Consider the following 25236-nt stretch of genomic DNA (forward strand, 5'->3'; position numbering starts at 1 on the left):
CTGCATTTCTACTGCTTTTTGGTGCTGTTTGTAGGATTCGGTAGGATTCGGCGGTCGAGTGCCAGAGCACACTAGAAGCGCGACCTGCCGGCCATGTTGCTGGCCACGCCCCCCAGAACAGCACTTCTTTGAAGTGTATGTGTTCTCTGTCCTGTGTGGTGCTTCCCCTTTCACATCTCTTACCCCTGCACTCTCACTGGGCTATTCACAAAGGTAACATACACCTGTAAGTAACTGGTGCTTCCCCTTTCACATCTCTTACCCCTGCACTCTCACTGGGCTATTCACAAAGGTAACATACACCTGTAAGTAACTTACACATGCAATTTACTTTAACACTTTTGAGTAACTTTACTACTTCAGAATATCCGAGTGTAAAGTTACTCAAAAAGAGCAGACTTACACATCTCCAACCCTGAAAAAGAGGGCGGGACCAAATCATGGAGTATAAGATACTACTGCAAAAAAAAACTGCAGTAAGTCCAGTGCCACACATATCTAAACACTAATACTGCAATACCTTCCCACATAAAATAATGGAGGTAAGACTTATAATAAAACATAGTAGGAAATAATGTTAAATGAAATTATTTAAAATAGTTAACAATATAAATAAACATAAGTTAATGTTAAAATAGTTCAGATTTCTTAATTTTAAAATGTTATTAACCTTTTTATTAAAATAAAATACAATTAAATTGCTTTTAATCACTTCTATACATCACTTTAAATAATCGTTAATGCATCATAAACACAATTATTTTTTACTTTAGTCGGAATTCATTTTTAATGTAAACTTCAGAAAAGTACTTTTAATTTAATCTAATATATTTAAATTAATTAACGATTTAATTCAGAATTAAGTTAGTGTCCTAGATTTTTTTTATTTTGATCTACATTTAAAATATATAAAATTCATTTACAGTAATATTTAACATAAAAAGGTTAGCTAACTTTTTCCAAGATGAAAAAAATACATCTTTTGACTTTTCCCTGTACTTTAACATATGTAGATCACTACCCCGAAGGTGAAGTCTCCCAATGCCAAAGTATAGTGACATGCCCAATAAGGGCCTAGTAAGATACATCATCATATTCCAGTTGATCTCAGCACATATGCGGCCAGTTTTACTAATTTTAGATTGGCAAAAAAGTGGTCATGGATTGTATACCAACCTTTTCTGAATCCAGTGAAATTTTGCAAACCAACCTACATGCTATTAGGTCAGTTCGCAACATCACCATTCAGAATGGGTCGCACTCTGACCTACCTCATTACTTTTTATGAGGTAGGTCACAAACTGCAGCTTACTCTGAGTGGATGCCACCACAGGGAGACCATGTCTGTGATTGCATTTAAATAAAGAAGACATAAAAAAAAACATTTCTTTCAAGAAAACGGGGCTTCATTTAAAAATAAATCGTTTGCATCCCTGACTACTCCCATACAAATTCTTGTTTTACATTCACAAAGGAGAAGGGGTCCCTTGATGTGGAGGTCAATGTTCAAGCCATAGGAGCTTTTCGTCCCATTTTGCACACTCCCAAACATGTCCTACCACAGGACTAACACATGATACCTTACATGCTCTATTGACAATTTATAGCACACCCATTTTGAGGTCAGGCATACACAGAATTTATTACAGTCCTTGAGGGAGCCGAGAAAGAAATAGGTGGTGACACATTTTCCTCCAGGCTGGGTCTGTCTGTGCCAGTAACTTGGCATGGTCTAGAGCATGGAGGGGAAATGGTTGCTTGTGACAGTGCTGAACAGTTGGTTTTAGCTACAGGTGCAACTCACACCAGATGGTGTGAAAGGCCTGTATGTAAATTTGTTGCATATGTACTGCCCAGACCAGGGGTCCTCACATTTCAAACACCAGTGGCCCTTGGACTCCAGATACTAGCATATCAACATGTGTTCCACCAATCAAAGATGTTTGATACGTTTCTCTACTTTGTAGAGACAAGTGCCACAGTTTTCTCAACATTCAAAGATGACTGCCATCTTGTTCACACTGACAGATGGTTGCCACATGTCCTATGACTCTCAGGGATGGATGCCATGAAACTGAACATCTAAGATTTTGGCCACTTTAAAGAAACAACTCAAAAATAGTCTCTACACAAAATGAACCAGACTTGTTGACCCTTAATCAACTTGGCCGGCTTTTCTTGTCCCTTATTCGCTTGGGAAAGAGAGAAGGTAACGTTCGTACCAGATCTCTTGCTCTCTGTATGAAGTATCCCACCTTCTCCCCGATCCTCATTGTAATTAGTATTAACTAATGTCCCAGACAAGAGAGGAGGCACCCATTCTAGCTCCCCCCCCCCGTATGGCTTCTCCACTGCCTTCTCTAATACTAGGCTTTATTTGTGAGGGCTGTGGCTCAATATCTCCAATTGTCCACATTTACTATCCTGTTGCCTGTTTCGTTTCTCCCAAATGTATACTTCCCCTTCAGCTTATCCTTGATGGTCCTTGGAGTTCCCAGCAGTTTCTAGTCAGCTCCTGTTAAGCTGGGCCCCACATTCTGCTCATCTGGAGCAAAGGAATCATGGCTGCAGTTGCCAGCGTCTTCCTTCCGCTTCTCTTTGACCATGTACAGCCTTCACTAGAGTATCTTCCCCTTTTTCTTGGATATTGGTTCCCAGCCCTTCCAACCATATTCTCACTTGGCTGACTAGATGGGCTGGGATTACCTCCCTGACCAGGTAAGTGGCTTATGCCAGCATGCTGAGGAACTTGTGGTTGGGAGCTCACAGCGAATACAATTTGCCTTTTATGCTCACAATAGGGCTCTTTTACAAAGGCCACTAAATGTATGAAATTCTATTCTATTTCCTGTGTTTCCCAAGAGAGTGCAAGGAAGGTTAGAGTTACAGGAGGCTATTTTGAGAAGAAGAATGATATCCTATTTCTCTTCTCCTCAAAGTCCAATCGAATCTAGCATCAGACCAACAAGGAACAAGATTGACTGGTGGAGAGAGTTTTAGTTTTATTAAGGGTATTTTTACATTTACTGCCCCTATCTGGCACCTGTATCTTTGGTAGCCCTGTTTATCTGTGTGTTTTACAGGAGTGCAAAGAGCCATTTTTATTATCTTCTAGTCCAATGACTTCTATAATACCTCCAAGGACTCAATTGACGGAGTGAGCAATTGACAGTTTTATGAAAGGGTCACTTTACTCTTCTAAACAAGTTAAGATTTTTATTTTATATTGAATAGTCATAATTACAATGTTTCTGTGTTTGAGGGTAAACGTGTCAGGGCGTACTTTGTGATCCTTTGTCTATCCATGATTGTATATGTGTTGATTATGACTCATTACTATTTGGGAACTGCCAGTGTTGTTGTGGCTCAGTGCATCATACCTGCGGGTTCCTTTATTCTTGAGGCCTGGCACATTACAGGTAGCATTTTTTTTAAATGTTAGTGGGTAGGGTATGTCCGTGCAGCATATGGTTGCTCTGGGAGACAAAGGAGGATATTTAGTATCTCCCACTAATCTTTCACTATAAGGAAAAGAATATTAATTACAGAAAGTTAAAAACACAACTTGTCTTTAAGGTTTCAGAATTGTATTCTGTACTTTATAACTAGTGTTCATCAATTTGAGGGTCTTCACAGCTTTTTGATGAGGCAAAGGGTAAAACATCAATTTCGACTGTAAACAACATCCTACATTCGCATTACATCGACTTTCATTCAGAGGCTCCCTCTGCAGACACCCTTTTCTCATTTCCAAACTGGTAAGTGCATGTTTATTTATCTGTTTTACATTCATTCATTGCTTAAAATGTAATTTATATTACTATGTAGGAGCAATAAACCGATTACTATGTCAAAGCTGACATTTTAACTACTACATGTTTAACCATTATTAAGGACTTTTGATCAATTTGTTAGTCTAGAGAGTAGTACTCCCTAAAAGTTGTGATGAAACCACCCCAGTCTCACATATAATGTACTGCAGTCTTTTAAGAGTGTTACCTGCTGGGACCCTAACACATGAATTTAATGTTTGTATGGCAGATGAATGGAGTTCTAGAGTGTTTTGAAGTGGTGGCACCATAGTTGGGAGTGCTCTATGAGGCTTTCAGGGTCTTTAATAAAGTTACTATTTGGACTGGGAGGTAGTTTATGGGATTCTGCCCCCTTTTTGTAAGTCTTCTCTTACCCTGCTACTAAACATAAGATAAAAATGTATTTGTAAAATGTGTGTTCAACGCTGTTGTAGTTTCCTCGCACTGGCAACACATATTTATTGTAATCTAACTTAATGGTGATAATTTTTTTATTCCTAAAAGAAAGAAAGGCTGAGTGAACGTGCCAGCATTGAAACCTATAACCAGACAGATAAACGCTGGCCCCCAACAGTGGATGCATCAGTCCACTGAGCCACCAACCTCAACCAAAAGGTTGTGTAACTAAACCCCCATGATACAAGCTGTCGATTACAATGCCTCCAGCATCATATTCTACCACTGACTGATAGTGTGTGTGTGTGTATATATACAGTGCACAGCATGTGTATCTGCAGCTACACGTCATTGAACATATATATATATATATATATATATATATATATATATATCACCATCTATGCAATAGCAATATATACTTCAAAGAGAATGCCTCCTGCTCTGTATAAATAGGCACTGGAGTTTAGACAAAGTTGCAGTTGAATAAGAAAGGGACAGTGGTACAACGTGCCTCGATTACTCCAGGAAAATACAGGGAGCAAGGAGTCTATATCAGATGTTATCCAGAGGGCTGCACAAGTTCTGAGTTTATGCCTAGCTGGCGCGTTGATGGTGGGTGGATAGCAGAAAAAAGGGCATGTCACTGAAAAGCATAAATGTAGATGTATGTGTTGTGTGAGGACTGAACAGAGGGAAAGGGAATTAATATTTTCTGGGAGCAGAGCGTTGCTAGAATGATGAAGATCATATAACATTGTGGAAGAAGCAGAATCCCGACAGAAGGCATCCAACCAGCGTCTGAATATGAACTGTATTCATAGTCATTTTCTTCACGTGATGTAGGTTTCCTAAATGTAAATCCCCTACATAAAGGTCTCCATCCAGTGTAAGTTTTTTATGCACTGTTCTAGGCTTCAGAATAATACCAACTTGTACAGGACAATTGTGTCTGCTGGATCTACAGAAGAACTTGTGAGTGCTTACTGATAGCCAGTCCTAGTGCAGTCACTGCTTCTCACTGTATATTTCCAGTGTGTATAGCAAGAGGGTCAGGATAATATTCTCAAATGTGCAATGTCAGTTTCCAGAGAGATGATACTCCTGTGATATCCTAAATAAGCAAAGGGAATACCTCCTTATGTGTCACTGAGATGCAAGAAACCATAGGTAAATATTGATGGTCAAGAGTTTGTGATGACAGTCTTCAAGGATCAAATCTAACAGGCATCCTTAATTTTCACAGTGAAGATTGAGGAGATATATGTGTGTACAATGAATATTGAATGGATATTATTTACATATTTATTAGTTATGTTATACTGATAGCTTGGCCAAGAAAGGTCCATCAACAAGTATGCAGGTGTTATGGCAATATTTAGAATTAAGCATCATGCTACCCTTCTAGGTGAGATGTATAACTTTGAATTAGCCTACCATAGTACTGATGTTATACGCCCAGCCATAAATGTAAATGATATTAGTGTCGACCTTAACCACAAAGGCATGACTGTGCATGTGTAATACACACATATGCGTCAAACAGAGATATCCACCAGGATGATTCGGGCACTCCAGTCACATTATTAACAGCTTTTAATACATATTCATATTCACCACACCATCAGCCATGTCGCTGTATTTTGACTTACAAATAAGTCTTTCTCTCACTGGTATCGTAATGAGAAATTTACCATTGGGAGAAATATTCACAACTCATCCTGGCTGATATACATATATAAAGCACAGTGTCGGCTGTAGTTTTAGTTAGGACCTAGTTACCATAGGAAATGGATTTTTTGTTTTGCTAATAACCTTGGCGCCGTTTGGCGAATCTTCACAAAACTTGCCAAAACAAAGTTCATCCACCTCAGCTCTTCCTGGGAATGTTTTGGGTTGATCCATTAAGTGGGAGCCTAGAAAAGGGTTGGTCCCCAAAAATGTAATTTCCCTATGCAATTTCAATAATGCTTCTCAACAGTGCTCCCAAATGTACTATAGGAATTGTCATTATTTTTAATTGAAATAAGGCAATAACTGATTCATCGGACGTAGTTTGGGGGAAACATGGCTGGCGGCAGTGAGCTCGTGCGCTGAGCCGCGTACCTAAGCTCCCCGGCTCCGCTCCACTCCCCATAAAGGATCTGTCTGCTCCGTTGTGTGAAGGCGGCGTATGAGTGCAGAGAGACGCTCGTACTCTGGAGAAGAGTCCGGGCGGCAAATTGGAGTAGAGCTGCCCTGGAACTCCGAAGAAGCCGCCGAGCAGGGGCTCGCGTTCCCCTCCGGGGGATTGGAGGCAGAGGCAGCACTAGTACTGGATGCCCTGCAGACCCTCAGAAAGCAGCATTTTTGGAGTTTGCTGAGCCCCTGGATTCGGGACAACGGATAAGCAAGCCGGCTCATGAGGTTGGAGCCCCTATTTCTACCCCTCTACCAGCCAGAAGCTTTTTAGCTACTACGGCCACAAGTAAGGTTAAAACTTTGTGTGCACATAAGGATAACGTGGGGGCACAAAAAATGGGAAATAAATGAGGAGACTTTTGTAGGAGGGAGGAGGATTGTAATGTAAAAAAAACAAAAATAAAGCAGAGGTCTGTTTGGACTAGCACCAGGGTTATATTTTAGAGTTCTCCCGATTGTGTCTACCACTCCTGATTCACCAATGAGTGAGGACAAGGTTAGTGAGGGGGCGTCTGCACCTAACTCTGCAGTAGATTTACCTCCTAATCTACCCTTAGATTTACACCCCAGGTCTCAGGAGGCGAATGAGGCTAGGGGCGGCATTTTTGTGGCGCAGGAAATTTTGCATCATCTGGCAGGGGCAGAAACTGTAGTAACCTCACAGCTGTCTGACAGTTTACCTCGGAGTACTGCATTAGAGCCTAGTACTTTGGAAACTATGTCTGTTTCACTGACGGAAAATATAAAAAAGTGTTTTTTAACCTCAAAAGCAAATCAAGCTGAAATAAGATTAGCCTGGGTGTCCTTGGAGAAAAAAATTGATCTTTTGGCTTTGCGAACTCAGGCACTTGAAGAGTCAGTGGAGACTATGAGAGAGGATTTGAGAAGGAATAAGGAAGAGATTCAGCAGTTAAAAGGAACAGAACGAGACTTGCAGGATAAATTTGAATATTTAGAAAATAATTCAAGAAGGAATAATCTTAGAATATTGAATGTCCCGGAGGGAGTGGAGGGGTTGGATTTGAAGCTGTATTTAGTTTCTCTGATTAAAAAGGTTATCCCTTTGGAGGAGACAGAGGATCAGATTTTCAACGATATTCAGAGAGTGCATTGCGATCCTTTCAGGATGAACCCGAACATTAAGAAACCGCAGAGGATCTTGGCAAATTTTCAGACTTACTCGCTGAAAGAAAAAATTCTTGGAAAGGCATTAGATCTCGGTTCCTTGGAGACTGGTGGTATTAAATTTGAAATCAGGTCTGACCTCGCCAGGCTAACATTGAATAGACAATGGGAGCTAGGAAAACATCTGGAGGAATTCAAAAATTTAGTTGCAGAGGCCCGGTTAAAATTTCCAGCCAACCTGCGCGTGATGTTTAATGATAAAATGTTTAACATCAGGGATCCAGCTGCAGCGGATGATCTTATAGAAACTATAAGGAAGGGGAAGACGGTTTAAGGAAGCTGGGGAGCTCAATGCGTTTCAAAATGGGGCCTAAGGGCCTATCAATGGTGGTGGGGGTTCTCCCAGGGAGGGTGGGTAGGGGCACATTAGGGGGGGATTTTGGGGGGTGCACTAAGGGGTAGGCATGCGGGGAAAAAAAATCAAATTAACCTCATACACCTCAGATTAATTTTCACCTGGGTAAGAACCAGGGGTCCCAGGGAGGCAGGAAGGAACTGGTGAAACTGATGTCATGGAATGTCAATGGGTTGCGTGTGCGAGCTAGGGCAAGGAGAGTTCTGCAATTTCTTAGAGACTCTCCAGCCCATATTATAGTTTTACAGGAAACACATTTGACCAAAAAGGAAAGCGCAGCTTTGTTCAGAACACAGAGATGGGTAGGGGATTTTGTTACTACCGAGCACAATTTTAACACAAAGGGAGTGGCGATTTTGGTCAAGCGTCAGTTGAATGTCACTCTATCTAAGGTGTTAACGGATAAATCAGGGAGATGGATTATACTTAGATTGCAGTTGGGGGGTAGGGCATTTACATTGGTAGGATACTATGGTCCCAACTGCGATGATCCAGAACCTCTCAGAACGTTTTTTTCCCAGCTTTTGAGCTTTTCAGATCCAGTTATTTTGATGGGTGACTTTAATGTGATCCTAGATAGTAGGCTTGACAGGTCAGCAAAATCTAGGTCAGTGGGTACTCCAAAGTCTCAGCAATATTTAAAATTAATGATGAAGGACTTTAGTTTGTGTGACTTGTGGAGGCAGAGAGCAGGCCAAAAGAAGGAATTTTCATTTTATAATCAAAAGTGCGGTCATGCATCTCGGATTGATTATTTTTTAGTGGATCACGCGATATGTCATTTGGTAGAGACTATAGCTTATTCACCTGCCCATCTATCAGATCATGCTGCAGTGATGTTAAGTTTGAGTTGTCCTCTCGAGGCAGGTGGGGTTGGATGGACTTTCGATCGGTCTCTTTTAATGGAGGATGAGGTTATTTGTATTCTTCGGAAGGAGGTTGAGGATATTTTTGAGGGTGAATCAAGGGTCAGCGTCAGGAGCAGTAATATGGGACACTTTTAAGGCAGTGGTAAGAGGAAAAATCATAGGTCTTGTGAGCTACAGGAATAAGAAATACAGAGAAGAAGTGAAAGTTTTAGAACAACAAATAGCTCTATATAATACTTACCACGATAAGGGTGGAGATCTGACATATTTGCAAAATAAGATTTCTCAGTTAAAATTGCAGTTGGAATCTGTTTTACAAACTAGGATTACTAAGCGATGGGAGGCAAGAGAGCAAATCCACTTTGAATATGGAAAAAACATGGGGAAATTACTAGCTTGGAAGTGTAAAAAGGATCAGGGGCGTAATAGGGTTAAGGAATTGATGGATACCCAGACAGGGGTTAGTGTTACATCTCCAGTGGCTATAGGGGAGGTGTTTTATACGTTTTTTTCAGAACTCCATACAGAGGAGAGGGAGGTAAGCGAGGAGATGATTGGTGAATGGTTGGGAAGTGATATGACCCCCCGTTTGTCGTGGAGTAAACAGAGTGATTTGTCCATACCTATCGCAGAGGGGGAGATAAGAGCAGTGTTAAAAGAGAGTAAAAGTGATAAGGCCCCAGGCCCAGATGGAATTCTGGTGGAGTTTTATAAAGCATTGGGGGATTCTATAATCCCCTTTTTGCTGCAACTATTTTCAGAGATGTTTGAGGGTCGTTCCCCTATATTGGCTTCTTGGTATGGGGCCACTATCTTACTTATTTTAAAGCCTGGTAAGTCTCCATCGAAGTATGATTCCTATAGACCTATTTCTTTGTTAAAATAGTGACTATAAGCTTTTTGCTAAGATATTGGCGAACAGGTTGAGTAGGGTTGTGAGTGATTTGGTCCATCCGGATCAGAAGGGATTTATCAGAAATAGATTTCTATATGAGCAGACATTTAATTTGATGGGGGCCATTGATTTAGCTACCACCTTCCAGGACCCCTTGGCAGTTATAGCTGTAGATGCAAAGAAAGCTTTTGATAGAGTGAATTGGAAATATCTATATAGAGTTCTGGACAGTTGCAACTTGGGGCATAAATTCTGGCATGTAATTCGATCTATATATCAGGCACCTGAGGCTAGGCTGTTGGTTAATGGTAGTCTAACTGATCCTTTTAAGATCACAAGGGGTACCAGATAGGGTTGTCCTCTTTCTCCTTTGTTATTCAACCTGTATATAGAACCATTGGCTAGGAGAATTAGGCAGGATTTGAGAATTTCCCCCTTTAGGACCAAGGGCTGGGAGAGAAAGTAGCTTTGTTTGCCACTGATCTTCTTATCTATACCTCCGATTTAAGGACAACGATGTCTGCTTTGTTGGCTATTGCGGAAGAATTTGGGAAGGTTTCAGGCTATTGCATTAATTCAGACAAGACCGAAATAATGGTCTGGAATACGAAGTGTATAAATTGGCGTTCCACGACTTGTATGAGGTATTTAGGATTGTCAATTGTCCATGACTTGAAACAAATACCTGTAGCAAATATTAGGTCAGTCATAGCGGAGTGTAACAAGTTAATGCTTGGTTGGTTACATATGCCGCTTACATTTATTGGGAGGGTGAATCTGGTTAAGATGACAATATTGCCTAAGTTGAATTTTCTCTTCAATTCTATTCCGTTATTTTTCGATAAACAATTGTTGGCTAAGTGTCCACAGAAAATAACCTCTTTTATATGAGCACATAAGGGCCCTAGGATAGCTTGGAAGAAGTTGCGTAGGAAAAGAGAGAAGGGGGGTTTGACTCTCCCGGATGTCCAGTATTATGCGTGGGCATTTCATTTAAAGAATACTAGTATGTTGTTTGCTTCTCCAGATTTGTCCGCAGTGGGTACAATGTTTAACTGTATGGTGGCTACTGAAAAGGGGGGCGCAAGGTATATAAGTACATAAGCTATATAAATTTGGGGATCCCAAATTTTTCAAGAAAGTTAAATTGAGAATATTACAAGATGCTGCTAAAGTTTGGTTTGAGGTGCGTCGAGTGGCAAAGATTCCATATTATAGTCTGGGCGCTCCAGTTTGGGATTCCCCAGGCACTCCTGAATGTTTAACAGATGTACTGGCTCGACCTTTAAAGAGGGCTGGAGTTGAAGTGTGGGGGGATCTGATTGATGCAGGGACCTTGTTGTCCTGGGATGAGCTTACAGAATTAACAGAGGGATTACTTTCAAGATTGAAATATGTCCAAATAAGGAATTGTTCTTGTAGCCTGTTATTACTTTGGGTCATGCAAATCATCTAGAAGACAGTTTGGTAAGGACTCACAAACAAGTACAAAAGGTTTCTAAATGGTATTGGGGAATGTTAGATGTTTTAGAGGGTGATTTTAGATTACCAGCTGATCTCTGGGGGGAACAGTTTCCCCTTGGGCAGGTCCAGGTATGGTGGGAAGTGTCAATGCGAGGGGTGTTCAAAATTGTTAGATTGGCTTCATTGAGGAGGAGTCATCTTTTTAGCCTGCATAGGGCCTTTTTCTCCCCCGATAGGATTTCTAAGATCAGGGGAGGCAAGGATGTGTTGTGTGCGAAATGTGGTTAGTCAGGGGCTTCTGACATTCATATGTTTTTTGACTGCCCAAGGATGTTTCCCTTTTGGAGGGAAGTATGTACAGCTCTTTCAGCTATTTTTTAGACAAAATGTTTATTTAAATTTGTCTCTAGTTATCTTTTTGGTATTGGAAGTGGAGGAATCAACTTAGAATGATGTTAAAACAATATTGTTTTATGCAATTCCATCGGCTAGGAGGGAAATTTGTAAGAAGTGGATGGTTTCCTCTGCTCCTTCCTATATAGATTGGATCAACACTTTGATGCTTATATCAAGACGAGATGTGGAAGCAAGTAAGGCAAATAAGGACAAGAAGATAAAGATCTGGTCACATCTAGGGGAATGGAAAGATACTTTTGTATAACATGTTGTGTATTTACTACCTGCGTCCTAAGATTAAGAACTCAGTTACTCTTGTGTTGGAGACATCGATGTTAGTTGGTGTCTGAGTGAGAGAGCTTGGTTCTCCCTGCCCGTAGTTAACTCTGTGTACGGTGAACACCATAAGGGCGCTGTGGAGCGGTTCAAAGGCCATAGGTGTATGAGGACATTAAAAAAAAAAAACTGATTCATCATGCAGGATGTCTGCAGAGGTTTTAGCTGTCCCCCAGTGAGCCTATTCAATATTTTATCTCCAAATATGATAAGTAATTTAGCGTTTTTTTTTACCCTTCTGGTTGGTGCTTAAATGAAGCACCATACTCTTTTCTTCCATCAATAGTCAATTTATACTGTGAAGCATTTATCAGTGATGGAATGATAATGAGTACATAATCATAGTTTATATAATTCCAAATGTGCATACACCTCCTCATCCTGATTATAAACTACTGGTAGTGTCATAATTAGATTTATTATGTATTTCGGTTCCAGGTATCTTAATTGTCTTGCGCAATCATCCCATAGATTATTTTCCTCTCAGTGCTAATAATACCAAGTATAATAATACCAAAGTATATCACAGAACTTGCCTTTACACCCTGGTTACTCCGAATGATTTATCGTCTTGTAAACCGTTTTTAACATAATTTTATTTAGACCTTCTTTCTAAGGGTTCATGTGTGCATGACCTTTCTTGTCACTGATGTTATAATTCACGTATGTGTTTATTACAATTATACTGGTGTCTTTGTCGTAATACATTTATCTAGATTCAGTTTCATTTTAACACGATTCCGCCCTCCTTACTCATCGCACTGGTAGTGGTCGTGAGGCAAAACAGTCCGATCTGCATCGGCCCGTCCGTGTTGGCACGTGGCTCTACCAAACCAAGCCATGCTCGCCTCATGCCTCCCTCTGTGTCGGACGCACAATTTACATTCTTGATCACACGTTAATTCCACATTTATCTCCTCTGTTGATGCGCAGCTCTGACAATCTGAGCCATGGGCACCGATCGCACGTGCGGTCGAAAACCAATGGTAGGAGAGCATGCTGAGATGTTTAAGCATGCGACCCTCCTACAATACGTTTTAACCCCTCCCCTTTTCTAGTACGCTCAGTTTGATCCCTCTAGGCAACTGTCCTTAATATTTTTATTTTCGAATTCCGTGTCAGACACTGTTGATAAGAAGAAGGAAGCTGTGGAGGCAGCCCAGATAGTCTGTATTAACAGACACTAAAGACAGTGCCAAGGGCACACAGGATGAGCATAAACGCCAGAATAAGAAGGACCGTAAGGGTCAGAAACATCGCTCCTTTTCTTGTGAGGACTCCTCTGGGAGTATGGAGATTGAATTAGGCTGTTCATCAGACTCTGAGTCTGATGACATGGAACAAAGTAAGGCTAAAAAACCTCTTTCTGATTACCTCTTGGAGGTTAGAGAAGCCGGTTCTGCATCTAAAGGGAGTGATGCACTGACAGACCCTCTAGGTCAGTTCATGTTTGACACCCTCCTTATCAAGCATCCTCCTTACCTGGAGTGGACACCCTCAAACCATGTGGGGGAATATGGTAAATTCTGGATGAGGAGGGAGATCCCAAAGGAGCTGTGGGGTCGCTTGAGATCTGAGTGACCCAGACCCTCAATCCCCGGCCAAGTCTAAGCAACTCCTGAATTATACCCTAAAATTATAGCCTTCTTAGGAAAGGGGGATGGGACCCAAATAGGGTCTTGACAAAAGCCTATGCTCCTGCCAAGACAGACTTTAGACGTAGTGGGCCACTTGACTAAATTTTTTGATATGGCCGAGGAGACCTATGTCTTTAACAAGAGAGCAGAGGTGAGCGAACTACGTAAATGGGTCCAAAGATCAGTATGCTCGCTGGGCAATGTCAACACGGCCCTCTCAATAGAGAGGCGTAAGACTCTCCTTTTAAAGATCAACCCTAAACTGGCAGAATTAGCTGCCAAGGAGAAGGGTCCATCAGCTGACAGTTTCCTCTTAGGGGAATCCTTCATTAAGAACCTCTCAAAATTTGTGGGAGCATTTTGCTCTCTACAAAAATCTCAGAGAGGCATAAAGAAAGTTTTCCAAGAACGTGTTTTTGGCTTGGCCGGGAGAACAAGGGGTTGGTTCCCTGGCCGAGGACAAAGAATTTTGAGAAGCTGTTTCAACAGAGGCTTCTGTAATTTTCTAGCACAGGCCCCTTACCAGTCAGGAAACTTCTACCCTCAGAGACAGAGACCACGAGGAAGAATCTCCAGAGGAGAGAGTAAAAACCAGGGACTCAAGACAAGTGCAGACCATTCTGTTATCCTTCTAAAACTGGGCGGCAGACTTGCCCTGTTCACTCAGAATTGGCTTCAGATCACAAGGGATCCCTGGGTTTTGGAGTCAGTAAAAGGTTTCCAAATAGAATTCATAGATGAATGGATATGAGAGACACTATCAAGAAATATTTCTTTTTTTTTCCAAAGATCAGGTAAAACTGATAGACGTAGAGGTTCATGAACTGATCCTAAAAGGAGCAGTAGTACTGGGAGAGGACCCAAGACCAGGCTTTATAAGCAAGATCTTCCTAGTGGAAAAGAAAGACAAAAGGATGAGACCCGTAATTACCTTGAAAGATTTAAATTATTTGGTGGTGTACTATCACTTTAAAATGGAGTGTATCTACTTCTTAAAAGACATTTTGCGGGAGTGAGATTGGTTGCTCCACTTAGATCTGAAAGACGCCTATCTGACCATCCCGATTTAGCAAGAACATCAGAGATTCTTAAGATTTGTTTGGCAGGAAAAGGTATGGAAGTTTGTTGGTCTCCATTTTGGTCTTTCTTTGGCCCCATGGTGTTTTACCAAGGCTCTCCAACCTGTGGCAGCATTTTTTAAGAGGAAGGGGAATTTGACTTATTATCTAATAAGACAACATCTTATTTATGGATCAGTACAGGTGTCTTTTGCAAATACACATGAACCTAGCAGTTCAAGTGCTGGAGAGTCTAAGTTTTGAAGTAAACAGAAAGAAATCGATTTTGGTTCCAAGTCAACAGACTTAATTCTTGGGTTTCATTTTAGACACAACAGGAAGTGTGTTACGTTTGCCCAAAGAGAAATTTAAAATAATAGGGAAGGAACTGAAATACACCCTGAACTGAATGTTATCTCCTTAAGAATGATGGCCTGCATCATGGGGCTTTTATCCTTCACTATTCAGGCCATTTTCCCAGCCCCCCTGTATTATCGAGCCTTACAGAGATTGAAAGGCACTCATTTGAGAGAGGGATTATGCTATTCTCAGAAGATAGTCTTGACTTTGGTGGTGCAAGAGAAACTAATGTAGTAGCGAGGAATATGGAAGCCTGGAATGTGTGCGCAATTTTTAGAAAAATGCAGATTTGATTGTGGAGTCAGATTCAAGCCTAGAAGGCTGGGGGCTTGTTGTGGTCGAGGGAGTGTTCAGGAAAGGAATTTTCACATAAATTGCTAAGAGTTATTGGCAGGTTCGTTTGCAATAAAATGTTTTGCAGGGTGATCTGTGAAATGTTCAGTTCTACTTCGCATGGATAACACATCAGCAGTGAGATACGTGAACAAATTAGGTAGACCATGGTCCAAGGGCCTTGCAGATCTGGCAAGAATATTTTGGGATTTTTTCTCTCCAGAGAGAGCTGTTGGTACAAGCGGAACACATTCCTGGCCTGAGGAACGCCCACGCAGATTGGTCTACATGCCATTTCAAGGATCACAGTGACTGGATGATGGATCGGAATGTCTTTAAAAAACTAGACAAAATTTGAAGTCCATTTAAGTAGATCTGTTTGCCAACTGACCGAATACACAACTATAAAGGTTCTTCAGTTGGAAACCGGATCACGAAGCAGAAGGGGTGGATGCTTTCCTTGCTTTCCTACAATGTTGGAAGGGTCTATTCCCCTATACACTTCCTCCAAATTGCAATAATCGAGAGAGTAACAGGAATGATTTGCAGGTGGAAGGCGTGTGTTGTGGTAGTTACCCCTTCATGGAAGTCACAAGCATGGTATCAATCATGCTAGAGATGAGTGTTGACTTCCCAATTCTCCTACTGCGATTTCCAGAGGTTCTACAAGGCCCTCAAGGAGAAGTACACGACTTAGTAATGTGCAACCAATTGTCCCTGGTAGTTTGGAGTCTTTGGCGAAAGCCGGGGCTCTCATCAGAGGCTTCCAGACTTATTGAGGAATCCTGGGCCCCTGGGACTAGGAAAGCATATCGATTGGCATGGAACAAATCGATTTTGCTGGTGTCTGGAGAGGTAACTTGATCCTGTTTCAGCCAATGTGGTCCAAATAGCAAAGTTTTTGTCTGAACTTTTTAGTAAGGGCTTTGCCTATAGGACAATCAAACTATATATATCTGCAGTAGCTGCGGCACATATTTTGGTCAATGGCTTATCAGTAGGCCAGGACAGCACATCATAGTGAGGAGACTGTTAACAAGTGTAAGGACAGCCAAACCTGTGGGAACAGCATGCAATTTCCTCTAAGATGCTGGTGTAGTTTTGAAGTTTATTGAGAGCTTGGATTGCAATGAGAATATTTCTTTACAGGATTTGTCTCTGAAACTTGCAATGTTGCTTTGTTTGGTTTCCTTTAGAAGGGTGGCCGATGTGAGGGCCATGGAAGTGTCAAGTAGAGATTTTAACCCCTGAAGCTTTATGCTTTCACCTTAAATAGAGAAGAAAAAGTCACTTAGCTACTGTGTTTTATCCATATTTTGATGAAAGAGAGAAGTTATGTGTGGTCTGATGTGTAAAAGAGTATGAGTGGAGAACAGTAAACCTGAGACCGGTTAATTAATCTCAACTCCCAATTTCTTTTAAATACCCTTTAAAGGGGTTTCCTCTCAAACCCTTGCAAGATGGGTGAATGAATTTATGTCCAAAGCAGGTGTGGATGTGAATCTGTTTAATGCTCATTCAGTGAGAGAAGCAGCTGCCTCGAAAGCTTGCCTGATGGGTGTCAGTGTGCAAGATATTTTACTTTATTGTGCAGAAAATCTGGATTTAATTAAAGACACAGCGGCTAATATTATCCCACCCTATTTACACCCCTCCCTAATTCTGCTTCATTTTTTATAGGACAGATGTAATCCCTTAAGTCACTCTGCTCAAGCATGAAGTTTGTGAAAGTTGTCAACTGGCGAGATCCTCGCAAGTACAATAAAGGGAGGAAGAGGGCTGTTGTCATGGATATTTATAACTTTGGATTGTTATTGTCTTACGTTCTGATGTTTGCTGACTTCATAAAGGCTACTGAGTGGTGGCATTAAAGGGATTAATGCATATTATTAGCCATCGTGTCTTTAATAAAATCAAGATTTTCTGTACACTAAAGCTAATGAAAATCTGCATTGTCTCACACAATCATCCATAGATAATTTTCCTCTCAGTGTTAATAATAACAAAGTACATCACTGATCTTGCATTTACACCCCGGAAGTTCCATCTTGAGTGCCTATTGCCAACTTAACTGAGCTGGCTTTCACACATAAGAGAGATGTGTGTGATGAATGCCTGAAGTAAGGTCCACAGCCATTTTAGGAGCTCTATTATTTTTCCCATCCAAATCAATTCTTAATTAAACTACATTAAAACATTTGGTGGCGATCTGTCATTTTATAAATGATTTACGTTATCCCTCTCTGTATACCCGGGTGAATTTCTTGTTTCTCTCTATTCTACATCATACCCTGAATACAGGGTTATGATCCCCTGGTGGAGCTTGGAAATATTAATTTTGATTCCAGGTATCACATAAAAAGGAATTTTAAAGAACAAAAGCTATAGAACTCTACAATTGCCCCGCATAAGGCAACATGTTTGATGCTACGTTTTCTCATCTGACCCTTGGTGCCCTTAAAATGCAAAAACCCTTGACTTTGTAAGTCAGTGATACTGGGCAGTCATTACAAGATGTGATTCAATCAGATGTCACTCTTAAGAAGTAGGTGTGCAAGACTTACTACATACAATAAGTAACAGCGATACACTCAGCCACAACCAAAACTGCACCAGTTGACTCTAGATAAAAATTCCTTTTTTCCAGAATATTTGTTCTCTTCGGATATGATTCACACCTGTGCAACTCCTTCTCACGTTAGCGGGCTTGCATTGCCAGAGATGCCCTCCTAACACCTTTGCGAGAGGCATGCTCCTCATTTCTGATCTATAACAGACAGTGGGATGGCTATTCTCTCACCACCAGGTGATCTTAAATTCATAGATGGGGCGTTTGCAATAATAGTGGTTGATAAGATGTTTATCGCACACCCCAATGCACTGATGTTCCACGATGATCCCTCTGTCTGACAAGTCTGTTACAATACAGTGCAGTAGGTCATAGACATCTGCCACCGCATCCCAGGGACCGAAGGACACATCCACATCACATTGATGCTCAAAGAGCTTGGCTTCACTCTCATTTCTTTCGAATCGAAGAGGGTTGAAAGGAGGACACTCGTATGGTGTGACTGGCATTTCTTCTTTAAAAACACAGATCTTCAGCTTGGCCAAGCGGGCCTTCCTCTGTATGGCTCTCAGCTTGGCGATAGCGATGATGCGCTCCAAGTGGTCTAGACAGCAAGGACAGAAAATGTGAGAAAGAGAACTGTTACAGGGCAATACTAAGTCCTAGTCGGGAGGGAATACAAATGCTAAAATCTGTATGATATGCTAACAACAGTAAATGTAACATCTGTATATAAGCATTTCTTGACTCCACTCCTCACACTCTTGTATGATGGTTAAAAACAGCAGTAACAAATTGAATAGGTAAGATTTTGTTAAAGTACCCAGTCAACCACTGAGTACTGGGAATTCACTCAGTGTGGTGATCAAGAAGCATGTTCTGTTGTAGTACTGATATTTTGCAGAGCGTTAGTGCTGTTATTGAATTATTAAACACTGCTGTTGTGCTCATCTCAAAATTAGACAGAGAGCGCCATCATGTGGTGGACTGTCACTAGTGCTGGTGTTGAGAATTAAGTACTAGTGTTGAGCACTGGAAATAACTGGCTCAAATTAAGCACTGCTTCTTGCAATCTGCTGCTCTCCTGTGGTGTGGTCGTAAGGCAGCTGTTAGAAACAGGTTGAATTGTTTTCCTTGTAGCTGTAGTATTTCTACTGTAGTATTGTGCTGTAGTTATGGTGCTATACATAAAGTGATGTTGACATGTCAGAGCGTTGAAGTTCAGATGTTACAGTGTGGGCTGTATTCTAGTGTTGCAACCCACATTTTGGGAAACACTGGTCTACAAGCTTCAGTACCCTCTTGGCCCCTTCCAAGTTACAGCAGATGTGTACTGTGTTAAGCATAGCGTGATAGTCCCAGTAACACTGGTTCCCTTTCCCAGGCCCCACAAATACACTTTAAGAAAAATCTTAAAAAGATGAATCAGTTCTTAATGAACATATATGGCATTTGATTGCTAATGCACCATTAACCTAGTGGTCAAATGGATGCATGTTCACCAGGTCGTAGTATGTTTGAAATAAAACTTACCATAAACTTAATCCCAACCGCACCATGACCTTAACATGAACTATATGTGTAACTCAATCCCTACAACAACAATAATCTGAACTCCATGCTTGGTTGCAGAGTGCATATTTTGTTTGAACTTACAGGCCTCATCTAATGAGCTTGTCTTCTAAACCTTCAAAAGTGTATGATAGCTGTATTGCACAACACTAATACCATGTGGCGTATGACAGACTGTTACTCAGACAAACTATAGAAGTAGGAAGTGATGTAAACTGTCCCAGGTTCACTCCACCACAAGTGTGGCTCAGATACAGCTCTACTCACACCAAAAAACAATCAGGAAGAGTCCCAATTGTTTGATCGGCATAATAAAGGTGAAGCAAGAGGGTTAAGCAAACTGCATTTTTAACAACATTATATGGGTAAGTGCTGCGGCTTGTTACCCACACTAACCACATTATGTAAAGTTTGGCTGGCGAAATATGTCAAAACACGGTAGAGATACCATCCGCCATATTACAAGTGCCATAGGGTAAAATGCACTTGTAATATGGAGGACGGAACAATCACCATGTCTGCAATGGATTATGGTTTATCCTGTCTGCCAAACTCTAAACAAGGGCCTAAGTCTGACATCTAGTGGAACCCAGTTTTCTCTTATCAGAGCAATAGTTTGCCTGCTCCCAAATACACTGAGCACTGTAATTCCTGTTAAGGCAGGCAACACTAGGTGGCACTGTAGAAGTATCATTAGTCATTTATTAATTTCTAAAGCAAATAGTTGCCCTGCAGAAAAAGATCCTTCAGCAAGGGCAAAGTGAATTGTTTACCATATGTTTCCAGGAAAATGGCCAAGAAGCTGAAAGAAAAGGAAAACACAATGCATTTATGTTGTTATCAGCGCAAAGCCAAGCCAACGTTAGACGACATGATGAAGTTGTGGTGTTAAGTCATGCTCAGTTCATCTATTATATCCTTACCTTTAACGGGGATTCCTTTTTTATCTATGGGATTATCACCTTAACCTTCTAAATTCTTACATACTTACTATCTCCTGCATTAAGTAACTTTTGGTTGGGGTTCGGCTAAAGTGGCACACTCAGATAAACATAGTGAGCTTGAGCACTGAATGCAGGATCACTGGAACTTTCAGCATTACCAGGCAGTGCAGGTCCAAACCTCCCACTACATTTACAAAGCTCAAGGGCAGTTCTTCCATACAAGCAATTCTCCAACACTGACAGAACATGGCACAAACTACCAGGCCCAACTTTCTGCAAGATAGCTGATCCTGGCAGCCACCCTGTCAGAGGACATAAGAATCTCAGTCCTCAGATGTGTGGGAAGCTCAGATGAAGGTGGACCTCTGCCTAAAATACAGAATCAATCAAAGAAAATAAATGTCTCCGTGTTGCTTAAGGCAGCTGGGTAAAAGAAGAATAACAGCTGCTGGAAGGACTGCTTGCAGGCAACTGGGTTAACAGTGTAAGTTCACCCATACCAAATTGAAATCTAGTAAGCAATCCTCAAAGCAATCCTGTAAGCCACCAGAGCTAACTGTGTCCCTTGGGTTCAACACTGGTGGCCTATGGCTACCTGACCCACTCAAGAAGTGAATACATTCACTGATATCTGCCATGAGATAAGCTGTTCTCTCCTTCTTTCATCCCACTATATTAAACAGTCTTAATTACTTACATACCAGTAAAGTACAGCACACTCGATTCTGTAGAGTTGGAATGTGTCTAACGTGCAAAGCTATACCAACAGCATGTTGGTAGACCTACTATATTGCTGCGGGGGAAAATCCAGTAGTGAGCGATCTCATGCACTCATCCATCATCAAGGCAAGAAAACTGCCTAGTCTAGGATGCTCTTGATAAGAACAAAGGACTAAAGACTGGGACCCAATGTTTGCATGATAGCTGATAAGTGTGGAGGTCGATTCTGACCCAAATAGATGTAATGCTATATTGGTACCTATCCGCTGGGTTATGAGTTTAATGAATAGATGATGTTTGTGTAATTCCCTCATGTCTTATTATTATAGCAGATCACAATACGTACATTGAACAAATACATAAAGTATGGCATGCGATTTCACAATTCACCAAAATTTACTGTGATAATGCAGTGCATGATAACACTCACTTTAGTTGAAAATCTTTGCAATAGTCCCCATTATTGGAGCAGGCAGAGCATCTCTAGAACTGTAGTGCAAGCGAAGTGAGCGAGGACGCCGATGTTTATGAAGGGGAGAAAGGGTTTGAAAATTGGTGTACTTTGCTGTGATTTTCAGCAATATTTCTGTGATAAATTGACAAAAAATACAGTTCTTATACTGTCTTCTGCCTTCCACCCTCCCTCTACCCAGGATGTGGTATTACGGCCACAGCTGCCGATTTAGGAACTGAGGAACCAGACTCAAGTGTCAGTGTGATTCCTGTAATTCTGAGGAAACTTAATTTCACACATGCCCATAAAAAATGAATGTGACTTTGTATAATGTAATTGGTGCTCATGTAAGCACTTCAATACCATTGGGTCGAGTTTGCACTATATCAAAACTGCACAAAGAGGTTAAAAACAAAGTTTCAACATAAAGAAAGACAAGTAGATACATATTTAGTGGTTGATTTCTACAAAGTGAAACCAGAAAATATTGATAAATCTCGGCTATGCCACTTAAAGTGTATTATCTTAGGCAACTATTGTATTTCACCAAAACGTAATTTTCTTCATTATCACATATGAAAGCACTTTTAAATATGATTTCAGATTACCAGTTGTACAAAAACCTGTTGTGTTTGATTTATTAGACTAATATGGTATTATGTTGCTCTGTAATAATCTGGACCATGCACAGGGTTTACATGACTTTTGTCCTGTCCATTAGTTTATAAACCCAAACCAATAGTGAACTATTACTTTCAAAAAGCACTTCTCAGTGCTGTGATATGATGCGACGTATTAAAGTCAAAGATGTAACATGTTAAAGGAATATTTTGTTTTGTAATTATGAAGACATCGTAATATTTTAAGTGTTGTTGGCTGTATCATTTACACAGCAAACATTTTCAGAGCGTGGGTCGTGCACGGGCTCTCTAAGAGCAAGGCTAGACCCTTGGCTCGGCGTTCCCTGTTCATTTGTGGCCCACCTTTACAATTTTACTTTCAAATGACTCGCTTCAAGGTGTTTAAGCGGGTCACCGTTGAGAGGCCTGGAGTTCAGGCTGTAGTAGTGCTTAATTTGTGCTTGTTGTTTCCAGTGCAGAGCACCAGCACTTATTTTTGAGGGATGCCACTTATTTTTCTGCCTCACGCATTTACTGCGAGCGAAACACACATATGGGAAAGACTGAGGAAAAGAAAAACGAAACAGCGTCACAATGGGAGAAAGCAAAAACTACAAGGGTGAGCTGAAGGGGCAGGGAGTGGCTGTAAATGGACTGAAGAGGCCCGAGATGGCTCCAGGAAAACGCTGCCTCAGTATTCTGTGTTTGCACATTTAATTGCAGCAGCCGCGTGTTTAAGAGGAGAGCTCTGGGCACCGGCACGTTTTTATTTACCAAGTAAGCACTGGCCTGTAAACAGTGCACTTTTTCACAGCGCCTGTCCGTGGATCAAAAAGCTGATTTGGCTGCATTGTCATTCAGTCCTTGGCTTCTAAATACAGCGCACAGAGTAGTGATCACGTTAACAGGCAGAATTCAAAATTCTGCCAAACTGAGAAGCAAACAACTGAGGCTTCTGATCCAGCACGTATGTTCTATATCTAGAAAGCAAGTTGCCTAATTAAATGGGAAACTTGCTTTCTAGACATATAACATACGTGTGGGATACATGTAATATCAGAAAATACTCTGTTCTATTTCTAGAAAGCAGGCTGCCTAATTTAATTTAATAAGGTGACTGTTCTGTAGAGACAGAACCTTCGTCCGGGATGAGAGAATTTAGGAAGTATTCTTAGCCAGGCAGAATCTAGAAATCTTATGTTGACAAACGCTCTTAAGTGTTTAATTTATTGCTTGCAGCGGTATTTGCTCTTCCCCTCCGTTAAGAGCACGTGACCATCACAGAGCGACGTCAGGCTACCTTGCAAATGCTGCAACCTCTCTCTTTCCAAAGTGATGACTTGGTGAGAGGCAGCTGAATATTGACAAGCAGCCCCGGGAGTACAGGAAAGATTCTGTACACGCCCAGGGCTGCTTTAGAATTTGACGCTTTATCAGGTCATTTGTGGGCGGTCCCAGATGACCTTTATGTATTGCAGAACCAGACTGGCAGCATGCCAGCCCCTGCACTGATTTTCATTCAGTGCTGCCAACTGGCACATGCGCACTAGTGCAAGTGCTGAAATAAAACTGCCTGTCGTCCGTTTTGGAGAACTGGAATTGACTGACATCATTGGAGAGATTGAGGAGGGGGTATAGGCTAGCTGACACTTTGGCTTATGGATACTTGGACTCTCCCTGGCAGCAAATATCCTTAGTGGCACCGATATCAAAGATCACTCCTGGTTAAAGGACAGGATTCTATGGGAATCCATCCTTAAAAGTAACTATTATGATATGCAAAAATAAGTAATAACTCACCAGGCCCTTTGGGAGACCTTAGGGAGACAAGCCTTGTGGTGTACAGCCTCTGGCTGTGCCTAACAGGAGACTGATGCAGGGACTGACCTTGGGTCAGGCCTTGCGCCCTATCCCACCATGGGTGCCCAATAATAGAAGTAGTAGTAGCAGTATTAGTAGTAGCAGTATTAGTAGCAGTAGTAGTAGTAGCAGTAGTAGTAGCAGTAGCAGTAGTAGCAGTAGCAGTAGCAGCAGTAGTATCAAACCATATACATCTGAAATTTGCCCTGGTGGCCATTACCCCTCAAGTTACTGCTCTTCTGTAGGGCGAATTTTAAATCTTTCAGTCAGTGTTCAGCATGCAGTCACAGCTTCACCATCTCCTATAGCAATGGCTTTGCTGGCAGATTTTTATTATTTTCACCTTCCCCAACCATGTATTTTAATAGCAGATAGATCAATTCCATGATCTACCATACTTAGTTTGAAAAAACAGCAATTCTCTAAATGTAACATGGAATACAAGATTTGTCCCTGGAGTCCACACAACTGTGTTCTTATTTCCACATTGTTCGCTATTTTCTGAGCAGTGTTCTCTGCTCATATTTCTCAGAGGGTTTACCTGTCAAAATCCAAATGGGCAAAACTACTCGATGTGTAAGTTTATCAAACAAATTATCATTATCCCAATTTAGGGGGAAAGTTCTATTTCCACCCTATCTGGGATTATACCTTGACTCAGAATAAATCATTAACCATCTTGCTGGCTCTGGTAGAACACTAGAGACTGGGTGATATGGAAAGAGAGGCAACACAGGGAGTATTTTGACCTGAGATGGTGGCCTAGGGATGACAGATGCAGATCTAATTATACAATTAGTGATGGCTTGTCCTTTGGGTTGTTGGGCCCCACAGTCTGTCTTTTCTGTCCATTTTTTATAAATCAATAGTGAATGTTTGCTTATCATTGACTATTTATATAGAACATGCCAACCTTGGCTGTGAGTGAGGGTCAAGCAGCCATGGACAGTGAGTCTTACTTGATTCTGAGGGCTAGAGCAGGCACAGAGATGTACATCAACAACCATCAGACAGCTTTTCTATGTCCAGAGAAGTCCTAGTTCTGACCTAAGAAGCCTGACAAGCTTCTGAACCACCCAAACATCTTCTGTACATACATCCATAGGTACTTTAGGCTTCAGCCATATAGTGCCTTGGGTTTCACTGCAATCAGGCTAGCACCTGACCAGCTCCCATCTGTAGGAAAGTACCATCTTTCCTGGCATGTTACCCCCATTTTC

The 25236-nt window shown here is 41.2% G+C and overlaps 1 protein-coding gene across 2 annotated transcripts in view; it reads right to left on the reverse strand.

The window, feature by feature from the left end:
• Nucleotides 1-662: 662 nt before the first annotated feature.
• Nucleotides 663-25236, reverse strand: part of KCTD7 (potassium channel tetramerization domain containing 7) — a 190998-nt gene continuing 166424 nt past the window's right edge. For both annotated transcript variants that reach the window (XM_069226873.1, XM_069226872.1), the window contains exon 4: nucleotides 663-18450. In XM_069226873.1, coding sequence (XP_069082974.1) covers nucleotides 18074-18450 — 377 coding nt within the window. In that variant the 3' untranslated portion in view covers nucleotides 663-18073. The remainder of the gene's footprint in view (nucleotides 18451-25236) is intronic.

This window comes from Pleurodeles waltl, chromosome 3_2 (genome assembly GCF_031143425.1).
Source record: "Pleurodeles waltl isolate 20211129_DDA chromosome 3_2, aPleWal1.hap1.20221129, whole genome shotgun sequence".
Lineage (NCBI taxonomy): Eukaryota > Metazoa > Chordata > Amphibia > Caudata > Salamandridae > Pleurodeles > Pleurodeles waltl.